The sequence below is a fragment of the Equus przewalskii genome, chromosome 16 (genome assembly GCF_037783145.1).
Source record: "Equus przewalskii isolate Varuska chromosome 16, EquPr2, whole genome shotgun sequence".
Classification (NCBI taxonomy): Eukaryota; Metazoa; Chordata; class Mammalia; order Perissodactyla; family Equidae; genus Equus; species Equus przewalskii.
Genome location: NC_091846.1, coordinates 76334370 through 76361102, shown reverse-complemented (window position 1 = coordinate 76361102; position 26733 = coordinate 76334370). Strand labels below are relative to the sequence as shown.

Genomic DNA, 26733 nt, shown 5'->3' with positions numbered 1-26733 from the left:
AAGACCAGCCTTTTACATAACTTCCATCTTCATTCGTGTCTTCCTGCTACTCCATTATATGGAATTTGAAACCATCATTAACTACCTAGAGTGGCCTATTAATTTCTCCAGAAGCACCCTCCTTCTGGGAATCCCTTTCCTCTAGCACTTCATGTGATCCTAGTGGGGTTATTAAGAAGGATGCCCAAGGGGCTGGCCCCGTGGCCGAGTGGTTAAGTTCGCGTGCTCCGCTGCAGGCGGCCCAGTGTTTCGTTGGTTCGAATCCTGGGCGCGGACATGGCACTGCTCATCAGACCACGCTGAGGCAGCGTCCCACATGCCACAACTAGAAGGACCCACAACGAAGAATACACAACTATGTACCGGGGGGCTTTGGGGAGAAAAAGGAAAAAATAAAATCTTAAAAAAAAAAAAAAAAAAAGAAGGATGCCCAAGTGAAATGCCTGCAGGGCTGGAAATTTGACCTAAGTTGAGCCATCATACTGGCCCATACCTTGAGGATCAATGACTGGTCCTCATGTGGGGATATAATCCTAGTAGGGAAAATTCAGAAACCTTCCACGAGATTTGATAGGTGGACGTAGGGAGAAAAAAATAGACCCTGTCTTGTTGTTTTAATATCAATCCACTGGGATGTAGGCATGTGCTATCAAGGCTCATATCTTCTGAGATGAGAGAGAGGCAGAAACAGTGACAGAGAGACAGAGACAGTGAAAATAATATCCAGTTAAAATCCCCAGAGCCCAGATCCAGCAGTACCTGAAGTCAATGGAAAGTAGACTTTCAAGGTATGAGGGCCATTTTCCAGATATGAAAGCCAATAACCATTATGAGCTGATTTTCTGTCAATGGCAACCAAGTGACTCATATAACCTACAAGTCCATGGTAATCTTTTCTTTTTTTCTGATAAAGGATACATCCCTTTAGCACATCTACTTTATTTCTCTTCTGCCGTGAACATATAGCTGAGTTCCACAAGTAGAAGAAAGGTTTAAACTTTTACATTTCACTGACTATTTATTACATATTATTTATTTTAAAATAAGACATTTCCAAATTTCAGAAAGCTTCATGGTATGTGTTCCATATGTGCTGTGCTTAAGATGGAGACCAAAAATTCCCTCTAATCAGTCAATTCTCAGTAAACAAAGTATTCATTGAATGCCTTCTATCCACACGGCTAGGAACTAAGACATAAAAAGGTAGAAGTTAGGGGGCTGGCTCCATGGCTTAGTGGTTAAGTTCAGTGTGCTCTGCTTCAGAGGCCTAGCTTCAGTTCCTGGGTACAGACCTACACTACTTGTTGCTGGCCAGGCTGTGGCAGTGACCCACATACAAAATAGAGGAAGATTGGCACAGATGTTAGCTCAGGGACAATCTTCCTCAGCAAAACACAAAAATAAAAAAGGTAAAAGTTAAAGTCCCCAGTCACAAAGATATAACCATATAGTTGAGAATTCATATACACAAGAAAAAGTTGAGGCACAATGAAACTCAGTATTCCGTGCTTTCTCACACGGCACATGCCACACTGACGATTCCCAGAGAGTGCTAACACGACAGATCCAGAAAGCATATTCCTAGAGCATGAAAGTTCAGTTTAACCCTTCTTATGCCATTAGAGCCTAATGATTCTAATTCTTGAATTTTAATTTTTCCATATGAATATGCCCGACAAATTGATGCAAAAGTGTTTCCCATTGTGAAATTATGTTCTCATGATTAAAGGGATACTTTAGTCAACGTCCTTTCCTTCTCTCCTCCCCATAGACCATACACCCCACGAAGGGAGGGACCAGCTCAAGTTCTGCTCATAGGTGCACCTACAGAGCACATCAAGGGGGCTGCCATGTTCAAGGACTCAGTGATTCATTCATTCACTCATTCAAATGTATTATTAAGAACTTTCTATGTGCAAAGTTTAGTATTATACATTTGATGGTTACAAGTTTAACCATTCATTCCTCTGCACTCATATTGTTTACTAACTAAGATAAAGAGAATAGTCATGGGGACAGCCCGTGGCCGAGTGGTTAAGTTTGCACGCTCTGCTTCTGTGGCCCAGCATTTCCTGGCCCAGACATAGCACCACTCATCAGGCCATGCTGAGGCAGTGTCCCACATAGCACAACCAGAGGCCCTCACGACTAGAATACATGACTATGTACTGGGGGGCTTTGGGGAGAAGAAGGAGAAAAAAATAGATTGGCAACAGATGTTAGTGCAGGTGCCAATCTTTAAAAAAAGAAGGAGAGGATAGTCACCTAAATATATCTAGCTCCAAAGGAGATGAATAGATAAAGCGCTAAGTTAACTCAGAAGAGGAATTTAGTACTTGGAGAAGGTTAAGTATGATTTCATGGCATTTGACCTGAAATTTGATAACAGGTAAAATTTTGAAATTCAAAGATAAGAAAACATTTCTCAATTTTAAATTGAGAAAAAAAAAGAAGAATTGCAGCAATCACAGAAAAATTGGGAGTATTTAAGTTCAGTTTGACAGAAGGATACCTAAAGGTAAAAAGTTAGAAATGAAACTAAAACAAGAACGGAGTCAGAATATTTCTGAGGGAGTGAAAATAGTTTTACCATTTTTCGGTCTGCCGCAGGGAGCCACCAAAGATTTGTAAACAGCATTACAATCAAAATAGTGGACTCTGGAAAATCTGGTGGCTTCTCTAGTAGCCTGGATGGAAGCCACACAGGAGGGAGCACCGTCAAGATGCTACCCACTAGTTCAGGCCTAAGCTTATGAAGGTCTGAACGGGAGCGGGGCATCAGAGGGAGTGATTGACTCCAGGTGTGTTACAGGGAAGAGAGCGGAGGCCGAAAGCAAAGTGTGAAGTGCCTCTGAACTTTTAAACTGCGGTGACTGGAGTAAAGGAGGCACCCTTAGTAAAAAGAGGACACGACCCAGACTTGGGAAGAAAGACAAACAGATGTGTGTGTATAGCTATGATTACTATCCATCAGTTAATTAATTGATATGCAGCAGTATGTGTATTCACGGTGTTAACTGGCAGTGCACCAAGTAGGAACCATCCAGCAAGAAATTAGAATACTTTACAGATATCAGCAGCGTATAATTTCTTTAAACCGTAGGTTTATGGAGGTAAGAAACAAGTCTGACCCTGACTAATTAGTATATATTTTAAAACTTTATGAAAAAATGAGGAAAATCTATAACGTGATTTTGAAAGGAGTGCATTTGCTTATGTCTAAACCATATCAAAATAACCAATATTGTCCCCGTTTGACAGACTATACCAGTCACAGAACATTTTAACAAGATAATGCTAATGCTAATTTATAAATGCTATAGAGTGACATTAATTGGTTAATCATCAATTAAAGGAAGGCATGAGGACTCGCTTTGATGTATAGTAGATTTTATTTTCATAACTTTTAATATTCCCCTTTAATAGGACACTTTCTTGGCTGGTTTTGAATCACAAATGAACAAAAATGTTTTTCCAAATATAAAATGGGCTTATATGGCTTATCTGTGTGCCTCTGAAATCGTTGGACACGTGCTCAAAATTAATTCAGTAACACAGAAAGGCGAGAGTGCTAAACACTCCGATAAGCATGGATGATAAAACCTAAATACAGTCAGGGAATCATGTGCCACCAAAATCAAACTAAAATAAAACAAACAAACAGAAAAAGCCCTTCCTTGTTCTAATTTTCTTCTTTCCTTTCATGGAGACACCACTTTCTCCTCATGCAGACTTGGGATCACAAACTCGGGATTCAGGAAAATTGGAGTCCTGGTAGATGGGTCACCTACAGTCAGCTTGCGTCTTTGGCAGAGCTGCGGCGAGGCTGGGAGTAAATACTTGACCTTGAAAACACCCCTAAGAAGGGCTTCCTGCCTCACGCTTGAATCCTCACCTCCCTGTGCCCTGTGGAAGGGCTTCTCACGCTCTGTTCAGTCTGAGCCAGGAAACCAGCCACTGAGTGTGCTTTCTCTGTGGCTCCAGCTTCCTGCTGCTGGCCTAGGTCAAGAGCGGGCCTGCAAGGACGTATAGAGTACACACGGTGAGACGGGAAGTGCTGAGCTCTACTGTCACGTTTGGCCATATCCCTTGCTCACGATCCTCCTCGCCTCCTGATCTACCATCTTCCCTGGGACCTCATCCCTGTTGATCTGTCTTTCATAACCCGGTGTGTTTGTGCTGCAGAGTAACAGCTGGGGAGAACTGTTGCTGGAGGCTTTTCCCCAGAATTCTTGTAGGTAAATGAGATAGCGCTCCATATTCCATGGGAGGGTTGATGGGGAGGTGGTGTAAGGAGACCTGAGGCAGGGGAGGCAAGATGGAGATCTCTGAATGTGGAGAAACACATTGGGGCCTCTAAAGGATAGAAGGAAATGGGGCACAAATTGAAGTATACATGGTTTAGAGGTCATTTTCAATAAGAAAATTGTCGTAGATACCGGAAAAAGAAAAACTATTGAAACATGATTTCATTAAAGAATATTAATGACAGTCATTATGTGAACTGATTATTATTGATGACTCTTTCATTTATCAAATATTGTTGTGTCATTAACATGTGCCCAATATTATTAATGTAAGTTTGGTTTTAACACTAAACCAGGTTTGTTGTATGAGCAGTCATTCTTTGCCTGCCTAGATCTGGCACAATGAGCCCTCACCGTAAGGGAGGGATACAGGAAAGAGCCAGCGTTGACTGCAGAGATGGATGGATGGATGGATGGATGGATGATGGATGAAGGGAGGGATTGTTAACGAATCGATTGACTTTCACAGAAACACCTGTAACACCTGTGAAGTGAATAAGGATGAGATTATCAGCTACATTTTTCAAATGAGGACGTCAAGTAACAAGCCCTAGAAAAGTTCGGCGATTTACCAAAGATGAAAAAAAACTAGAAAATAGTTGAGACACACTAGGATGGGCCCAAGTGGTCCCATCAGTAACAGTTAAGGCTTCCTAAACGGTTGTGGATGGTATGTGCTGCCTCCATTACCCACACTGGCTACATTTGTAATCATAGTTCATACCAGCAGAGCATGCCACACCACGCTTTGCTGGGTGTATCCTAAACTGAGTTTGCTGGTACATCCCTGGGGACATGCTTTATGGATCACTGGCGAGATGAAAAGGGAGAAGTAAGACTTGTCTAGGATCCCATAAGAATATGAAGCAACCTGTGGGCCTGCCCTGATTCTATTTCTGAGTGCCCTGCGGGAAGGGTATAAAGTCAGTCCCCAAAGCTAATCTAATAGGTAAAGTTGTTCAGAGTAAAGAATAATGAACTAGACATTTAGGAAATGATTCAACCTTCGAATGGTTTTCTCCCCTCAATGATACTCCCCAGAAGCGACTTTCATATTCTTAAACCACGAGGAACAAAGAGGCACATCCTACGTCAATCTCACGCTTGTTATCAGCCCACTTGGGTGAGTGACTTCCTCTTTTTCTTCTAAGAGCCTGAATGAAGAAGAGCAGCCAGTTGATTTTCACGAAACCATTCATTAATTTGCATCTGTCTGTCCCGTCACTCCTCATTTCTAGATAATAAATAATTCAAGCCTCTTTCATCTTTCCATATTCAGAAGACCCTGAAGCTCTCTGCCTTTTATTTACTCTTCTCTCAACCACTTCCTATGAGCAAACGACTTTTCTAAATGAACTAAACAAAACAGAGTCAGTGCTCAGAGTGCACCATCGAGTCACGCAACGTCATAATCTCCCTTTCCATTTTACCATCTACTTTCAAGTGCAGAGTAGCTCCTAATTGGCTTTTTTAACTAAACTATCTGTAGAGATGACATATTTATGGAACTGTCTACAATGACGCTTAGTTTTCTGAAGATGTAAGTCAGTTTAAGCTCAAGAGTTTAAGAATCGTTTAAATGGACTCTGCAGTAATACGATGTCTTCTCTTCAGAAAGGAAAACATACTTTCAAAGCATGGCACAAAAGGGTCATTCTCATATAACAATCACTCTTAAAACTTGATATTATAGGTTCTATCCTAGCATGAATTTATTTATGAAGATTGGTGAAAATCAAAGTTTCCTTTATGTCAAAGCTCTTCTAAATCTGCATTGTTATCAGCATTATTATCCTTGTTGTTATCATTATTTTAATTTCTCAAGAGACTGAACGATGCTCAAAGATTTAAAACAAAAAAGGGTCCCAATACATAGCCGTTAATGAAAGCAAGTATGAAGACAAAGATGGGTTTGAGTTCAAAGATGAGGAAGTAGATACAGTGTATTAAAAACTATTCAAGTGTTTCCTATCTTAAGAAAAAAACTTTTTTGAGAACCACATCTGTCCACAAATTCACCTTTATCCTCTTTTCCTTTTAGAAGCCAAAGCTTGTAAGTGCTCCGTACTTGTGATTCCCTTGCAACGATGGCCAGGTCACTGCAGTTTGGATTGCTCTCCCACCTCCCCGTTGACACTGCCCAGTGTCCACACAACCAAAGGACTCCTGTCCATTGTCCCAGTGGATCCTCCTCAAACGTGTACCCTCATCTTGTCACATTGCGCCAGGTTGTGTAGCAGACCCTGCCTCCTAACACTGTGATGCTTATGTTCTTGACTGAAGATCTCTTAATACCTTTATGAACTCCTCTTCCTCTGTCTGCTTTTCAGAAGTTTCTGACCTGAGCCATCTATTTCCTTGCTGGCTATTTCCTCCCATATCACAGCTTAAATGAAATCAATATGCTGATGACCAATGTCTATCTTAAATAGAGATCTCTTGCCTGCGCTTCAGATCTGTATGTACAAGTACACACTGGGCAGCTCTCCTTGGATGTCCTGGAACTTCACATATCCAAGCCTGTCCTTCCTCCTTTGGTTCACATCAGAAGCCACACACACAGTTGTCTCAAACAAAAATCTAAGGGCCAGTGTTGAAAATTCCCTTTCTTTCATCCTCCACAACTACGAAATCGGTCCTAAGGCCTAAGGTTCCTGGTACTCAACTTTCTTCAAATTCATACACTTTTCTCCATTCTCAGGTCACTCACTCATAGGGACTCCCCTCCACCCAGGTGTGGATTGTCACAAGAGTCAGCCAGCTGGCTTCCACACTCCACTGCCACTCCCCTCCTCTTGTTCTCCATACTTGATCTTACTAACGCAAATCTTTGCCATCCACTCTTACACTTAAAGGATCTTTATGGATTCCAGTCTCTCTCAGGAAAAGTGTAAACATGATTACACAGCATACAGGCCCTTCATGATCTGGACATTCAAGTTTAGGAACGAAGAACATAGATTCAGTGTGGACGTTCTGAGTTTGAAGTGCTGATAGGGTATAGTGGTCTGTTGGGGTTTGATCTTGTGTACCTAGAGATCCAGACAAAAGCAGGACCAGGTATATTTTCCTGGAATCCATCCACAAAGATGCTGAAGATGAAATAATTAACATAAATAGGACATATATATAAAAAAGAAAGCAAAGCACAGAATTTTCCACTAATAAAACAGTAAGTTCTATTAATTCTATCTTATACTAAATACCTCTTATACCAGATGACACCTCATGATCCCCATTGCCATGATCCTGATTTAAGCTGTCATCTAGGCTATTGGATTGTCTGCTCCCCTTTCCAATCTCTCCTTTAACCCTTCCTCTACATGGCTGCCAGAGGGACAGTCAAAAACACAAATACGATCATATCCCTCACTCTTGAACATCACTCAGTGGACGCCCTCGCATGATGAATAACAGAAAAACTCATCACACATGTCCAAATATTGCACATTGCTCTCCTTTCTGCACCACATGCAACTCCTTTTCTTTGTCTTTTGAATGGACCACGCACTCACAATGCCCTGTTTTATACAGGGCCCCTCCTCGCCCCAGGCCCCTCCCCTGCTAGTCATCAGTAAATGCCTCATCATCTTTAAATGCCTTCTCACTCAGCCGAGAAGTTTGGCCCCGATCCTCGCACACCTTCCCCCCGGTAGAACTGGTGCCTTTCTCTGTCTTCTCTCATGAGACTGACTTACAGAAATGTCTCGAAAGTGTTTATTCACTTTCCAATCTCCCCTCTAGATTGTGAATTTCTTGCTGAAAAGAAATCTATTTATAAATATAAATTGAGTGCATAGCATAATGTCTGACGTGAGGGTTGAAAACAACAGTGTCAGTGGAAAGACCAAGCAAGGAACCGAGAAGGGCAGAATGAGTCAGAGTTACAAGGACACTTTTGCAGAAAAGCAAACAGGGGGAGACTTAAGTTAGAGATGGTCACTGAATCAAACTGGGCAAATATTTTGAGATAAATGGGAAACAAAAAAGAGAGTTTTATGTTTCAAGGAAATAACAGAAGAGAATGAAATCAACCTAAAGCATCCAGCTCAGTTAAGTTACCATGGAATGGTTAGGTCCCTAAAGTGAGCCCACCATTGAAAGCATAAAGATCACCCTTTCATTCATCAAACAAGCTACAGAAAGAGAAGGTAACACATTGTAATAACAGATGCCAAGTAAAGACATGGGTGTGGAGTCCTACAGATGTAATGACATATACTATAATAATTTTATCATTTTATGTATATTCTTCAAGTCTGTTTATTCACTTTAGAACTGATGACACAGGAATGATAGATACAGATATAAAAGATAGATGATACATGGATAGATAGAAAATAGAGATATATAGGTACATAGAGAAAGAGAGAGGTATAGATTAGATTTGGATTTAGATATGATATAGATAACTGACATTAAAGATTTATCTTTAGCAGCCCATTTAATGATTTCTATCTTTTTCTTAATTGTGTTAGGCTTATGAGTCCTGGATTTATCACTAGTATGAGAGCTTTACTTAGTTTTTCTTTTATTTTAATAATATTCAATAAAATAGTTGATAAAATATTAAAATATTCTTATAATTCTTATTCGTATAAGTATACTGTTATAAAGATAAATATCAGTTTGAAATACTTGTGCTATGTATCGAAATTAATTTATGTTGTAGAATCATAGATATTATTGATCAATGGATCTTAGTATAACATATTATTAAATTTAAATTGCTGGGTAAATTTTTTTCTTAAAAACTTGATTGGGATTTTTTTTTTGTCATTTAAGATTACTTGAACAGTTTTAGTACTAAATACAAACATAATTATTTGAGAATATCTAAGAAAAGTATGAAAAAAGATAATCGGAAGGGACTCACTTTATCATCTATTAAAGTTACTGTAAAGCCACAGTAACTAAAGCAATATGGCCATGAACAAGACAAATAGATCAGTGCAACTTAACAGAAACCAGAAATAGGTGCAAGCACTTTTTAGAATTTAAAATGTTGCCAAAACGGACTATCAATTTGGTGGATGTGGTACATGTAGAAATAGAAGGGGGAAAAGTTACTTTCATCTCACATCATGCACCCACCCTAATTTTACAAGGGTTAGAATTTAAAATGTAAAAATAAAAGCTTAGATTAAGATGTTGAGGACTAATCATTTAGCTTGAGGAATAATAGACAACCCAAAACAATAAATGAAAACAAAATCCACAAAAGAAAAGATAGCATTTCTATGCAATTATTGGAAAATTAGATGCCAACACACACCCAAAACAAAGACGAAAGAAAAAATAGGAAAGCTATCTTCAGCACATATACAGAGAAACATTAATATTTCCTAATATGAAAGATTACATAAAATTGGTAAGAAAAAAGATAAGCAATTCAATACAAAAATGAGAACAGATATAAAGAAATAGGGCTACCAAAAAATGGGGAAAACTCCTTAATTGTGAGTAAAATAAAATTAGAGCCTTGTGAGAAACTGTATTTCAACCATGGAGCTGAATACACTTGAAGACAGAGAGCATCCCAGGCTGGCAAAGATGCTGGGATACGCATTCTGTGCTAGCGGCAGGAATCTAAAGTGCAACAGCTGGAAAGAAATCTGGCAGTTTCTACAACACTTAAAACTGCACATGCCATTTGATTCAGCAATACTGCTTTGGTTAATCAGTACTCTAATAATACAAGCCAAAATACTAAAATATAATGTGTTAATGCCTATCAAAAAGGGAAGAGTTTATAAGTAAATGGTTTAATAAATGCTATGGACTATCACTTAGTTATCAAAAAAGAATACTTAGATATATATTTATTGTCCAGAAAAGATATCCTTGTTATTAAAGGAGAAAAAAGGACATCTGAGAGACAGCCATGATGGCCTAGTGGTTAAATTCGGCACTCGCCAGTCGCTGAACCACACCACTCATCTGTCAGTAGACATGGTGTGGTGGCATCTCACATAGAAGAACTAGAATGACTTACAACTGGGATAAACAACTATGTACTGGGGTTTTGGGGAAGCAGAAAAAAGATTGGCAACAGATGTTAGCTGACGGCAAACCTTTCTCTGCAAAAAGAAAAAAAAAAATCTAAGTTAATGGCACATATTTGGGAAAATATAGATGATGTTTAAAGCTACAGGAATGGATGAGGTCAACCAGGGATTCTGCAAAGTGTCAGCACCAAGCTCTGAGAAGGAGAGAAAGCTGGGGATGAGGTAGAGGAAAAGTCACCAGCAAAATAGGTGAAAAATCCCAAGAATTGTGAAAGAAGAGGTAGAAGTCGTGAGAAATTAACTAACATGAGGAAGGACCAGCGCCCATTGGATTTTGCCACGTGAAGGTGGTTTAACTAAAGTCGATTCAGTGGAGTGGTGAATGGAGCAATTTGAAAAGTAAAAAAGGAGAGGAGGCTCAGAGATCATGTGTACAGGCAATTTTTCCAAGGTGTGACTGTGAAAACAAAGAAATGGGGTGGTGGCCACAAAGGAACATGAGGTCAAGGGGACTGTTTGATTGTCTGAATGGGTCTATTAGTCCATGATGGAAATGGTGCAGTGGAGAAGGGATAGATGGTGCAGGAGAGAAGGGGATAACCGAAGGAAGGAGACAAGAGGGGATGGAGTCCAGAGCACATTGGCTTTGGATACGTGGAAGAACAATTCACAATTACAGAACAGAGAGGGCAAAGAGGAATACACATGCCAGCACCTTCATAGACTTAACGGTGGGAAGATGCAGGAGTTACATCTGACGGTTTCTATTTTCTTAGGGTGTGAGATTTAAGGGGTCCCTGGGTACGAGTAATCATCATGCCTACTGGGAAGACATGTAACAGCGTGGGAGAATATTGCCTGTCTGAAATTAAAACGAAAATAGTCTGCTTTTGCTCTTACATCCTCCTTCAATGATCCTCCAACTTTGCTTTGGCATAAGGCCAGACAAGTTGGAACACTGGGTTCAACCTGGGTTGGCGTTTGTCACTTGTGTGCAACACTGGGAGATAAGGACATGGAGTGGAATGGCTTCAATGATGGACCACGCATCTGGACTGGGCAAAAAGTGGGGCTAAGGGAGAGGGAGGCAATCATTGGACCAACATGTGCTGTTTCAATGAGGTGGTAGAACTGTTGCAGTGTAGGTTTTTTCTTTGTTTTTGTTTTTTTTGGAGAGGAATATTGACCCCGAGCTATTGGCCCTGGCCCTAATATCTGTTGCCAAGCCTCCTCTCTTTGCTTAAGGAAGATTGTCGCTGAGCTAACATCTGTGGCAATCTTCCTCCATTTTGCATATGGGACGCCACCACAGTATGGCTTGATGAGCAGTGCATAGGTCCACACCCAGGATCTGAAACTTGGAAGCTGGGGCACTGAAGTGGAGCCACCCACATAACAACTACACCATGGGGTGGCCCCTGCAGTGGAGGTTTTAAAAAAGTCAACATCAGGTACATTCGGCAAAAGATCAGGGAAGGCATTTTAGTGGAAGTAGCATTTATGAGAATGAGTGACAAGAAAAAAAGAAAGTGTTGTCAGTATTGTAAAATTTGTTTAATATGCAAAATAGCAGCCTTTCTGGTATAATTCATCCTTAGTTAGCAGTTCTTGAGAATACTCATTTTAAATAACTTTAACCTTCCTCCCACTGCAAACAGTGCTGCCCATACATTTAGGTAAGATTTGAACTAGGGGACATATAGGCCAGGCATAGGTGTGGCAACGCTTTGATTCTCAAGGCACATGAGGGAACTGAATAGGGCAGCCCTCAAGCTTCTGCTCCAGTTTGTCGAGAGTAAATGAGAAGTATAGTTCCAAGGTTTCATGTGGCACTAAAACTGTGAGCCCGTGACTCCCATGGGTTCCAGTTCTCATTTCTGCTTGCACCTCTGCAGAGGCATCTCACCAAGCTCACATGTCACGCTCACCAGGCACAACTCAGAGACAGAATTTCACCAAAGACCCATCCAAGGTACTTCTTGGCCAGAGATACAGGAAGCATCGGCACTTTTTGTTGTGGCATTCCTAAACTTTCCTGCTACATCTTGCTTCCACAATAATTTTTTATACTCTAGTTTTTAACATTTCTATATAACATACGTGGAACATGCAGAATTAGGCCAGTTTCCACAGAGTCAGAAAGGAATGTGGGTGGTGATCTGGGTCTGAGCCCTTTCTTTCTCTGAATATTCTCTCTTACACTGTCTTAAAGTTTTGATATCCTGATGTAAAAGTAAAACACGCCCATCGTACACAATTTTGAAAATATAGGATAGTTTACAAAAGTAACTCATAATTCCATAAGTATAATTAGTTATAGACACATTATATATTTAATTATTCACAATTAATTAACATATAAATACTTATATTTATATATAATTACTTACATTATAATTATATTAGTTATAATCATAACGAGTTATTATAATACCATAAGCCAGAGTTAACTACTGTTGGAATTTGAGTTTAGACCTTTCAGTATATACATGTTTTAACATTACATAATGGATATTGTCCTAGATGATTAAAAGTTCTTCGGAAGCATTCCTTATTGATCTCCCAACATCCTGCTATAAGGCTTCCTTTATAGGATCACTCATGATTCTGTGGTTGCATCTTTCCAGAAGCTCTTGCTCCTGCCCTGGAATCTGACCACTTCCTGCATGGCTGCCTGGCCTGGAAGTGGATGTGGTGAAGTGATAAACCAGGGTCAGAATGAAGAGACAGGCATGTGGAGGAAAAAGAGCTCACTCGAGGAAGGAATGGAAGTGAAGAACGTGGGCCAATTAACCTTGCCAATAGGTCACCCAATATAAGGGACAAGGAAACACAGTATGGGAACATCTTATGCACCAAGAACAAGGATAAAACTGTGGATTATGATCCTTATCAATAAATTCTTCTGATTCTGTAAATGCCCTCACTTTTCCTTCTATATTCTGCTCATCCTTCAAGATCCAGCTCAAGACTATGAAATGTTCCTTGACAAGTGGCACACAATGAAACATAATTCTGAACTCCTTTAACATATTGTACCATTCCACCAGAGGAGTTAGCATTTGACAATATTCATGCTTCTTTTCCATTTTATAGATATTGCCAAACATAGAGCTTAGAGCACAGTCAGGTCTTTGGTAACGAGTTGGTAATTACTTTGATAAATTCATCAAGAACATTTTTTCCAGGTATTTGGAACATTTCGCTATTCATTAATTTTAGATTTCATCTGGATTGTAAGAATTATCTCAAATGGCTCCATTGATCACACATCATCACTTCTTTGAATTTTCTGGAATTCTAAACTCAAATAATTCAGCTGAAACAAAAGTAATGTAAGGCAAGGAAGGGCAGCCTCATGTTATATTAAGTGACCAACTGCTCCCTGAACCTCCCAAGTCCATGTCACTCTGTCCTTTGGTGCTTTTCTGCCTGCTCCATGGCTGCCGCCCAGGTGTGTCCACTCCGCCTCATGAGCACCCAGGTTCCCTGTAGAAATGGTGCAGAGGGCTTCAGGAATTTCCTCTGCAGAGGCACAGACTGGAGAAATGCTGACATTCTGCCAGTGCAGCAAAACATGAGGGGCAATATAAAAACCAGCCAAGAGTGCTCCCTAGGCATATTTATCCAGGATAATAAGTTCAGGATTTCAGGGGTTAAAACAAAAGACTATTCTCGTAATTCCTAAATATGCTGCATGTCCCCCATTTCTATTGATTAACGAGCTGCTTTTCAAACTTACAAGCTGATCAATGAATTGGTTTTGGAGTTAAAATTGTCCTGCAAGCCAAAAGCATGTCTCTTTGGGGTATGCTGAAGAGTAAGGCATTTTTATCTTCATTAATCACGGAGTTTTAATTCCTTTATACATTCCCCACCAGAGACAAGAGAAAGGTAAAGATTTTCTCCTTCTTAATTATCATTATTTTTTCAGTGTCCGTTAATGCAAAACTCAAGATTCATCCAAAAACGTGTTCCATCAAATGTAACATGTGATGTCCTTTGCCAACAAAACCCTCATCCTAAGAGGAAACCATTTTCTATGAATGTCATCTGTCACTTTAAGACAAAGACATAAATGGACAGAAGTTTTCAGAAGTGCCACAGGAGAAAAAAAATGTATATCTAGCAAGCCATTTTTGCTATATATATGTCTCCTTGTTCTTTATTACCATCCAGAGAAGGTTTAGATGCAGCTTTTATCTAGCTTGGAAAATTCTGCTAATAATTCAGGCGTTAAAGAAACCCTTGATGGACCCATCAGAAAAGCCAATGATAAACTATTTTTCACCGCATATGCATTAGTGTAGAGCATCTGGCACTGGTGTCACTAAAGTCCCTGAGCACTGCAAGGTGAAGGATGCAAGGACAAAAGTTTACAGTCAAGGGTAATCCTAAGGATCAAGCTTACAACTTGAGCACTGAATGTAGCCTGAAGCAGTAAAATTTGATAGCAAAAGATCGACTAAATGGCCTCAGCCATATATTAATGAACTAAATTTTGATGCAAATGTTTTATTAATAGGTACTGATACCCAGAAATATCCTTATACATTTCCTTTTTATGGGTGGCTTTTTTTAATTGCTGTGTGTATGCATCTTTTCCTTAAAAAGCTGAAGTTTTGAACATTTCTATACAATCAGCATTTGGATCACAATGGAATTATTTCAGAACCTGAAATTAAGAGGAAATACATTTAGCATGTAAAACATCTTTCAAAGTCACCATTCTATGTCACTCATCTGGATGTGGCACCCCAGAAGACCTGCCTTAATTTTGAAATCTGCATAAAATAACATTTCAAGAAGACAACCATATGAGCAAAATTTCAAGCTTACTTACAGCACTTGATAAAATGATAGTGAGACATCTTTCCATCTCAGACAGAAATCTTGCTACGGGTTCCAGCATTCTCTTCTGCTACAACTGTTGTCCCCAGGAAATGCATTATTTAGAGCCCTTACTCAGGTAACAGTTTACCTCAGGATGCATTATTGAACCGAGACTCTGTTCCATGATCCTGCAAAAAGCTTCAAACTCATTCTCATTCAGCAGCTGGAGTTAAGATAAGCTCTCCGTGGGTCTGAAGCTACCACTGCTGCACGTGCTATTGTAGCACCCTTGATTGACACGGCTTCTGGTGCCACAATCCCGGGAATAGTCCGCTCTAATTGGTGCTCACGTGCAGACACATTCTGCCGGCACGGAGGTGTGCTGCAGTGCGGCGCTCCGGGTCCTGCCTGTTAATGGCTTTTCAATAGCTTTCAAACGGCAGCAAACTAGCTGATGAGTGGGCTGGAGGGAAGCGACTGAGGAAGGATCCTAAATCTTACTTGTGCACATTGTCCATGAGCCAAATGTGACCAGATTCTTAGCTGGTGGCAGAGCTGATTATTTTTAGTTGCCACCAGTTGCTGTGTGTGAACAAGAAATTGACAGCAGGATCTTGAAATAACCACCTCTTAGAATCAGAGGTCTTTTGATCTGCCTCTAGTAATGAAGAAATTACATTATATTTCACAACGCATCTTTTCGGTTGTCTACGCAGAATGTAAAACTTAAATTATCCACCAAAAGCTTTTGCTTTGTATATAGCTTTACAAATTTAGGATTCTGCTACCTCTGCAGCCTGCAGTGAATTTCACTGTACAACAGGGTGAAGGAAGTCTGACCGAATTGGGATCAGAAGGAAAGAAATATATGGTCTTCAAGGGTTACTGCGCTAAAAATAAACTTCATGCTCATAATGCCATAGCCATGTTAGCCAAAGAAAAAGGGCATATTTAAGTCACTTAAAAATGCAAATTAATATTTTTCCACAAATTGATACTTTTTATGATGATCTTCTCAGAAAATGAGTTGACATAGGCTGGAATTTGTGTTGCAGATTTTGAGGGCTTTGGAAAAGCAAATTTGAACGGTATGTTAAACTTGCGTATCCTCCTATAGCAAAGCCTAGGTCATGGATTCCCTTACTAAGCAAAACTGGAAGAGGTGTGCCTTCATTAAACATGAATATTAGAAAACTCAAGTCTATGCAACAAAGGGCCCCGCCTTCACTTTTCACAGAGGAATCATTCTAGCCATTTTTGTAGTGTGATACACAAGAGCAAGCTCAAGGTTTGGATCAGAATGGCCCAAGTTCAAAGCCAGATTCTACCACTTACAAGAGTGTCAACTTGGACAAGCTATTTAACTTCCTAGAGCCTCGGTTTCCTCATCTACACATGGAAGTAACCCCTGTCCTGAAGGTTAGGAAAATGCATATTAAAATTTTAGTTTACATTGTTGATGTTCGATGAAAGGTTGCTGTTACCATTAACGACGAAAAAGTATTTAGCTCTACATCGAATGACTACATGGGCACCATACTTGTTTTCCCAGGAATTAGAATGAGGATTTTCAGCCTTCATCAGTAATGCATATTCCTCATTTATTCATTCATTCCACAATTAATTCTTGAGAGTCATTGTTATGCAAGTCACCATTTTAAGTGCTTTTTAGGAATAAAAATATGTGGAAAACATAGCCTTTATATACACGGCATATGCAGTCTATTATCTAAGGTTTCCCTGTGCGTTTTGAAATGTTCCCTGATAAAAGTGTTAGGAGATAACTTTTTCTGTTTTCCAGCAGGGAACAGGGCTCCACCCTCCTACCGCAGTACGAGACGGCATATACGCACACAGCAATTATGACTGTATGTGAACGTTGTCAGCATCTCTTTGGAGAAGGTGCTCTCTCTACATATCCCTACCCCTTCTTCCTAACACAATGGTGTGCTGTCTACACACGTTCCTTAAATACTTGAATTTCTTAGTTTCCTGCAAATTGCGTGCTTCCACATAATACATACTCAACAAACATCTTAAGACAACTGAGTTCTATGACACCACTTACTCTTTAAAAGGAAAAAATTATGTATGAGACTCACAGAAGCATTGTGTGCGCTTGGTAAAGAAAATATGTTGTTGAAAATATGATTGATTTGAACCCTAAAATCTGTTATTAAATCACTTAAACCATCCTCTTGTAAGAACTCTGACCAAAGTCCCTTATGAAAATTAGCATCTCACCTCATACACCAGGAGCTTATCACCAAATGTGTTTATTATTCATTTACCATTTATTCCATAAATATTTGGCAAGTCCTTATGTTTTGCTACTAGAGATACCCTGGAAAGATGACTCCATCCCTGCCCTCGAGGAGCTTGTAGTCTGGTGGAATATGATTAATCGAGCTAGCACAATGTAGTGCCCTAGAAATTACAACACAGGAAATGCAGACTTCTAAAACATCATATGGGAGTAATATCCAGTCCACTTTAAGGACATAAAGGAGGCTATCCTGAGGAATTGACTCTAGCTTTATTAAAATACTTAGAATCTGTTTCATATGCATGGACTGTATATACATACAATTCCCCCAGATTAAGAGGTCCTCTACCTTTTGTCTCTGGAAACCACATACTCCTGCTCAAAACATTGGTAGAACTATGTTTATTTCCATAGAAATGCTTCTTTACATTTTTCATCATTATCAAACAAAAATTTGTTTCTAATGCAGGCATTAATACCAAGCAAAGATAATTTGGCTCTATTAACTTCACTCCCTTAATAAAATAGAAAAAATAATGGTAACTTAAAATTGATGAAAATGTCTTGATCTCTGTCCATCCCTAAGAAACTCAAATCGGTGTTAGGACATCCCATTGATCATTGCAGGGTTCTTTTAATCCAATATATTAAATATAATATCACAGTTGGTAATCATAGTAGCAAGTAAAGAACTAGATTGGATTGTATACATCGTTAGTAATTTATATAGTTTTCAGAATATGATCATTAAGTACAAAATTAAATCATGCATTTGAAAGAATGAGTTGTTTCTCATTGCTACAAAACTTACACATGAATAAAGTACAAGTATTTTATTATATTACAGAATTATTAAAATGGACAATTGTTCTCACTGAATGTCACACACAATATTTCAGAAGCAATTTCAAATAATAAAGAAATTCCTTTTTCTCTTTTATACACCAAACAGCTGCTCACTATTCACACTACTTCTGATGAAAAAAAAACCATGATTTCCTTCCTTTTAAATGTTAGCATCATTATACACCAGATTTTTTTCAAGTGAGGCTGAATTATTTCCCAGCCAAAAAAAAAAAAAAGAAATATGAAACTGGAATGATTCTAGTGATAGACAAACATTTAAAAATTATACATTTGCTTATTATTAAACATCTTTAAAAATGGGATATGTGTGACACACAGCTTCAAAATACTTTTTATAGTGAAAGCTCACAGGTGATATACTACTACATTTAGACTCCTGCTTGGAAGGCACTGTTATGCCAGTCTTTTCATAGATAATTCTTAAATCTAATTGTTCTGCATGTTTTCAAATTTTATTAACTGATGGAATTAAAACTAAAGTTTACAAACACCACTAGTTTAGGTAGGGTGCACATACATAGTAGGTTACAGTAAAAATTCCAATGAGTCCATAAATCACGTGCACAAATTGTTTGTAATGCAAATTCAAGCTCTGTGATGAGACATCTTTGCCTCTGCTCTGGGAATAGATTGGGGCTTATAAATATTAGATTTTGATGAAGCAAATCACACACAAGCTTAGCGACCCTGATCATCCCTCATGAAATAGCTTGGAGTTAAATTTATAGTATCACGAAAGCTTCTGGGTGCATGGAGTCAAGATCTCTCCTGATATTCTGGTTTAATAATTTAGGGCCCTACAAGGCTTACAGGGTCCTTTTCCTTCTGCAAAGAAGGAAAGAAATGAGTTGACAAGAAGAAAAAGGCACAAATACACTCAGTTCTTGCTAGAAAATCAGTCTCACTGGTCATCCCCAGGCGCCTTGTGACCAGGATCAAGCCTGCCTTACCTGGTTGATCAGCTCCCTGCCTCTCTGACTGTGTCCCTTTCCACAGCTTGCTAGCTGTTAGGGTCCATCTTGATTTCAGCCAGTCTATTAAGCCACTGGCTATCAGATTCCAGACACTTCACCTTCACACAGCTCACAAGTCTCCTACCAGAAAAAGTGGACATTTAACTTAGATGTAGGCAATTGTGGGGTGTACAGAGGAGGGAATTTACAGTGTAGATCTGCATGGCTGGAAGGAAAGCAGGGGTTAACGTGGACCACACTCTCTGTATTGGCAGAGCAGTGAGGATACTAACCCAGCAGAGCACTGCTTTAGTGCCTAGATGTGAATATGTAATGTAAGGGCTGGAAAATACTCATTAGCATTTAGACTAATATTTTCATAGAACAGCGATGTAAGGTAAAAAACAAATGAAATTTTAAAATTGCTCCAAAAATTACTCTTTGTGTAATCAATATAGAGGAATACAATAACATATGTATATATGTGCATTAATATGGAATATATATATATATATATATACATATATATATACACATACACAGGTCACATGGGATAGTCTATTTGCTCCATAAGAGCATCTGGTTACCCACATTCCTTTTGTGATTTTTTTCTCCCTAATCAAAATAAAATGCTTTGAATTCTAATAAGTATCAATTAAATTAGGTGTCTAGGAAAGGAAATTTGTAAAACACTTGCAAATTTATTCACTTGAATGTTAACAACCACTTTGAAATATCTCCAGCGTACATGTTACAACTATCTAGGCTGACTTTCCCATTTTCAGATATTGTTTCGCCTCACCAAAGTTTGACCTTAAGAGTTGGCATACTTAACTGTAAATAAGAAATGGACAGTGCTAGTTTATGTCTGTAAGACTGCACCTAGGTTTGTGTGCACATGTGTAACACGGGTGCATGTGTGCAAATAAATAAGTATTCTCTGCCTTGTTCTTCAATCCATCTGAGGGAGTAAACAGCTTTCTGTCCCTACCAGGATAGGGCAACGGATGAACTTTCATTAATGATGAGGGTAAGTATGGAGCTTAGAGATGGTCTAACCAACGGTTGAGAAACGCTCAAACAGTTGGGCAGATCTCTCCACAACTACCACCTACAAGGCAATACCTGAAGTATTTCAATGGCAAAAGATAGTCTCAATTTTCCTGAAAAGGATGAAAGGAATTTTGAGGCTATTAAATTTGGAGCCTCTCTTTCATACTTTCCCAATTAATATACATTCCTCTAAAAAAATATGTCTCTTGTGCTTGGGGACAGGGTTGGAGCTCCAGCGCCCAGCTCTGTGGCCCGTGGGAGGCTCCAGGGTCCCGCACCCGCCTGGCAGGGAAAGCCTCTGTTCACCATTAGCAGGGAGGCCCCGCCCAGAAACAAGAACAAAGGGAAGATCCCGGCGAGCGGATTCCCCAGCACGGCACCAGCCCGCCAGCTGCTGCTGGGCCCACGGTCTCTGGCTTGCATGGGTCAGTGCAGGGGGCACCCGGAATTCCCATGGATGTGCTTGGGGAATGGGTGGAGCTCCAGCGCCCGGCTCTGCGGCCCAGGGGGAGGCTCCAGGATCCTGCACCCCTCCCAGCAGGGAAAGCCTCTGCTCACCATTAGCAGGGAGGCCCCGCCCAGAATTCGGAACACCAGGAAGCTCACTAGAGCAGAATTTCCAAAAAGGCAGCAGCTTGCCAGCCACCGCCAGGCCCACAGACTCTGGCCGTGTCCAAGACGAGGCAAGGGGCTCCCAGAGATCCCGTGAGAGTGGTGTGGGGCAGAGTGGAGCTCCAGTGAAACAGCTACGTGGCCCAGGGGGTAACTCCAGGTTCCTACAGCAGCCTCAGTGAAAGCCTCTGCACAGCACTAGAGGAGAGGTCCCAACCAGCAATCACAAGGCAGGAAGGCCCTGGGGCAAAAGTAGCACAACTAGGTGAGCTAACAACGGACTGCAGAAGATACCCATAGCTCTGCTGGGACGTATAGTGGACAAGTGTGATCTTGTGGGCTCTGTTAGGGACAAAGTGACGATTATAGGTGATCCTGCTCCTGGCTGCTGGGAAAGCCCACAACACCGCTGCAGACCCCAAGAAGGGAGTACGTCTAAGTGGGCTGCAAAAGTAGGCACCAGCAGCCTGAGGCCCCCTTGTGATTGCCCCCACAACTGACAAGGGACCCCACAGGACCACTGTGACTACGAGGAGGGGTCCAGGTCCAGTCAGTAACAGCTGACAGGGTTCCTGGTTGGTGCAGTCTAAACACCTGCTCCCCCCCCTACACACACACCAGTCGCAACAAGTGGAAGCAGCAACTAAACTCTATCTCTATGCAGAGGCACAAATCCACGCCATAAAGCATTATGAAAAAATATATTAAATCTCCAGAACAGAAGGAAAATGATAAGCACCCAGAAAACAATCCCAAAGACAATGAAATCTATAACCTAAATGACAATTATTTCAAAACTGCCATTATTAAAAAACTCAATGAGTTAAAAGAGAATTCAGATAGACAACTCAATGAGTTCAGGCGCTATGTCACAAAAGAGCTTGATATTATAAAGAAGAATCAATTAGAAATACTGGAGATAAAGAACACAATGGAGGAGATTTAGAAAAATCTGGACTCTCCGAACAGTAGGGTCGATAGTATGGAGGACAGAATTAGCAATTTGGAGGATAGGAATATAGAAATGCTGCAGAAAGAGGAGGAGAGAGAACTAAGACTAAAAAGAAATGAAGAAACTCTCTGAGAATTATCTGACTCAATTAGGAGATGCAACATAAGGATTATAGGTATACCAGAGGTAGAAGAGAAGGAGAAGGGGGCAGAAGGCCTGTTCAAAGAAATAATAGCTTAGAACTCTCCAAACTTGGGAAGAGAGATGGAACTTCATGTGACAGAAACCAATAGATCTCCAAACTTTATTAATGCAAGAAGACCAACCCCAAGGCATATAGTAGTGAAACTAGCAAAAGTCAATGACAAAGAGAAAATACTAAGGGCAGCCAGGCAGAAGAAAATAACTTACAAAGGAAACCCCATAAGGCTATCAGCAGATTTCTCAGGAGATACCTTACAGGCTAGAAGAGATTGGAATGAAATATTCAAAACTCTGAAGGATAAATACCTGCAGCCAAGAATACTCTACCCAGTGAAAATATCCTTCAAATATGATGGAGAAATAAAAACTTTCCCAGATAAACAAAAGTTAAGGGAGTTCATCACCACAAAACCTCCTCTTCAAAAAATGCTCAGGAAGAACCTCATTCCTGAAAAATCAAAAAAAGGAAAGGGGTTACAAAATCCAGAACAAAGCAGGTAAGCAGAAGGATAATAACACAAAGTAACAACTCTCCATCAGGACAAAATGCAAAAGAACTGGAAAACAAGTGATAAAATGGCAACAGTAAGCCCCCATGTTTCAATAATCACTCTAAATGTGAATGGACTGAACTCTTCAATCAAAAGGCACAGAGTGGCAGGATGGATCAAACAACAAGATCCAACAATATGCTGCCTCCAGGAAACACACCTCAGCCCCAAAGACAAACACAGACTCAAAGTGAAGGGATGGAAGACAATACTCCAAGCTAACAATGAACAAAAGAAAGCAGGTGTTGCCATACTTATATCAGACAAAGTAGACCTCAAAGCAAAACAGATAAAGAAAGACAAAGAGGGGCAGTATATAATGATAAAAGGGACGCTCCACCAAAATGACATAACACTTATAACTATATATGCACCTAACACAGGAGCACCAAAATTCGTAAAGAAACTATTAACAAAACTAAAAGGAGACATCAACAGCAATACAATAATAGTAGGGGACCTCAACACCCCATTAACACCAATGGACAGATCATCCAGACAGAAAATCAACAAGGAAATTATAGAATTAAATGAAAAATTAGATCAGATGGACCTAATAGATATATATAGGACACTTCATCCAAAAACAGCAGGTTACACATTCTTCTCAAGTGCGCATGGAACATTCTCAAGGATAGACCATATCTTGGGAAACAAAGCAAGCATCAATAAGTTCAAGAGGATTGAAATAATATCAAGCATCTTTTCTGATCATAATGCTATGAAACTAGAAATCAATTACAAGAATAAAGCTGGGAAAGGGCAAAAAATGTGGAGACTAAACAACACGCTTCTGAACAAACAATGCATTATTGCAGAAATTAAAGATGAAATCAAATATTATCTGGAGACTAAAGAAAATGAAAACACACCATACCAAATTATTTGGGATGCAGGAAAGGCAGTCCTAAGAGGGAAATTCATTGCAATACAGGCTCACCTCAAAAAGCAAGAAAAATCTTACATAAACAACCTCAAACAACACCTAACGGAACTAGAAAAAGAAGAACAAACAAAGCCCAAAGTCAGTAGAAGGAGGGAAATAATGAAAATTACAGCAGAAATAAATGATATTGAAACCAAAAAGAAAGTAGAAAGGATCAATGAAACAAAGAGTTGGTTCTTCGAAAAAATTAACAAAATCGACAAACCCTTAGCCAGACTCACTAAAAAAAAAGAGAGAAGTCTCAAGTAAATAAAATTAGAAACCAGGGAGGAGAAACCACAACAGATAACAAAGAAATACAAAGGATCATAAGAGAATACTATGAAAAACTATATGCCAACAAATCGAACAACCTGGAAGAAATGGATAAATTCCTAGACTCATAAAACCTCCCCAAACTGAATCAGGAAGAAATAGAGAATCTGAATAGACCAATCACAAGTAAAGAAATAGAAACAGTAATCAAAAACCTCCCCCAAAATAAGAGTCCAGGACCAGAGGGCTTCTCTGGAGAATTCTACCAAACATTCAAAGAAGATTTAATACCTATCCTTCTCAAACTATTCCAGAAAATAGAGGAAGATGGAGCACTCCCTAACACATTCTATGAAGCCAACATCACCCTGATCCCCAAACCTGACAAGGACAACACAAAGAAGGAAAACTACAGGCCAATATCACTGATGAACATAGATGCAAAAATCCTCAACAAAATTTTGGCAAACCGAATACAGCAATACATCAAAAAGATTATACACCATGATCAAGTGGGATTTACACCAGGGACACAAGGATGGTTCAAAATCCGCAAGTCAATCAACGTGATTCACTACATTAACAAAATGAGAAACAAAAACCACATGATCATCTCAATAGATGCAGAGAAAGCATTCAACAAGATCCAACATCCATTTATGATAAAAACCCTCAATAAAATAGGTATAGAAGGAAAGTACCTCAACATAATAAAGGCCATATATGACAAACCCACAGCCAACATCATACTCAACGGACAAAAACTGAAACCCATCCCTCTCAGAACAGGAACAAGACAAGGGTGCCCACTTTCATCACTCTTATTCAACATAGTACTGGAGGTTTTGGCCAGAGCAATTTGGTAGGAAAAAGAAATAAAAGGAATCCAAATAGGCAACGAAGAAGTAAAACTCTCACTGTTTGCAGACGACATGATCTTATATATAGAAAACCCCAAAGAATCCATAGAAGAACTATTAGAAATAATCAACAACTGCAGCAAAGTTGCAGGGTATAAAATCAACATACATAAAATAGTAGCATTTCTATATGCTAACAATGAACTAACAGAAAAAGATCTCAAGAACTCAATCCTATTCACGATCGCAACAAAAAGAATAAAATACCTTGGGATAAATTTAACCAAGGAAGTGAAAGAAATATACAATGAAAACTACAAGACTTTTTTGAAAGAAATCGACGACGACATAAAGAGATGGAAAGACATTCCATGCACATGGATTGGAAGAATAAACATAGTTAAAATGTCCATAGTATCTAAAGCAATCTACAGATTCAACGCTATCCCAATCAGAATTCCAATGTCATTCTTTACAGAAATTGAACAAAGAATCCTAAAATTCATATGGAGCAACAAAAGACCCCAAATTGCTAAAGCAATCCTGAGAAAGAAGAACAAAGCTGGAGGCATCACAATCCCTGACTTCAAAACATACTACAAACCCACAGTAATCAAAACAGCATGGTACTGGTACAAAAACAGATGCACAGATCAATGGAACAGAATTGAAAGCCCAGAAATAAAACCACATATCTATGGACAGCTAATCTTTGACAAAGGAGCTGAGGGCCTACAATGGAAGAAAGAAAGTCTCTTCAACAAATGGTGCTGGGAAAACTGGACAGCCACATGTAAAAGAATGAAAGTCAACCATTCTTTTTCACCATTTACTAAAATAAACTCAAAATGGATCAAAGACCTAAAGATTAGGCCTGAAACAATAAGTCTTCTAGAAGAGAATATAGGCAGTACACTCTTTGACATCAGCTTCAAAAGAATCTTTTCTGACACCATAACCCCTCACATTAGGGAAACAATAGAAAGAATAAACAAATGGGACTTCATCAGACTAAAGCGCTTCTTCAAGGCAAGGGAAAACAGGATTGAAACAAAAAAAGAGCCCACTAATTGGGAAAAAATATTTGCAAGTTATTTATCCGACAAAGGGTTAATCTCCATAATATACAAATAACTCACACAACTCAACAACAAAAAATCAAACAACCCAATTACAAAATGGGCAGGGGACATGAACAGACATTTCTCCAAAGAAGATATATGGATGGCCAACAGACACATGAAAAGATGCTCATCATCACTAATCATCAGGGAAATGCAAATCAAAACTACACTAAGATATCACCTTACACCTGTTAGAAGGGCAAAAATATCCAAAACCAAGAGTGACAAATGTTGGAGAGGCCGTGGAGAAAAAGGAACCCTCATACACTGTTGGTGGGAATGCAAACTGGTGCAGCCACTATGGAAAACAGTATGGAGATTCCTCAAAAAGTTAAGAATAGAAATATCTTATGCTCCAGTCATACCACTACTGGGTATCTATCCTAAGAACCTGAAATCAGCAATTCCAAAAGTCCCATGCACCCCTATGTTCATCGCAGCATTATTCACAATAGCCAAGTCATGGAACCAACCTAAGTGCCCAGCAACTGATGATTGGATAAAGAAGATGTGGTATATATATACAATGGAATACTACTCAGCCATAAAAAAGGACAAAGTTGTCCCATTCACAACAACATGGATAGACCTTGAGGGTATTATGTTGAGTGAAATAAGCCAGACAGAGAAAGACGAACTCTGTATGACACCACTCATAGGTGGTAGTTAACATATGACAAAGAGAACTGATCGGTGGTTACCAGGGCAAAGGGGAGGTGGGGGGAGGGCACTAGGGGTGCAGTGGTGTGCCTACAACATGACTAATAATGATGTACAACTGTAATTTCACAAGGTTGTTAACTATCATAACCTAAATAAAAAAAAGAATTTAGTATCACGGAAAAAAATGGTTCCAGATCAAGTGGGATTAAATAAACAGAACAATCAAACACAAAAAAAAAAACTATATATGTCTCTTTAGCTGAATCGTGTCCTTATCGA

General features: G+C 39.5%; 1 protein-coding gene across 4 annotated transcripts in view; it reads right to left on the bottom strand.

Moving 5' to 3' along the window:
* The window catches only part of MYO16 (myosin XVI), a 597681-nt gene that overhangs the window by 463848 nt on the left and 107100 nt on the right, over window positions 1-26733 (bottom strand). The window contains exon 1 of one of the 4 annotated variants that reach the window (XM_070579271.1): window positions 15159-15608. The exons of the other annotated variants lie outside the window; for them this stretch is intronic. Coding sequence (XP_070435372.1) covers window positions 15159-15186 — 28 coding nt within the window. The 5' untranslated portion in view covers window positions 15187-15608. Of the gene's footprint in view, window positions 1-15158; window positions 15609-26733 lie in introns of those variants that run through there. 4 annotated transcript variants of the gene reach the window in all.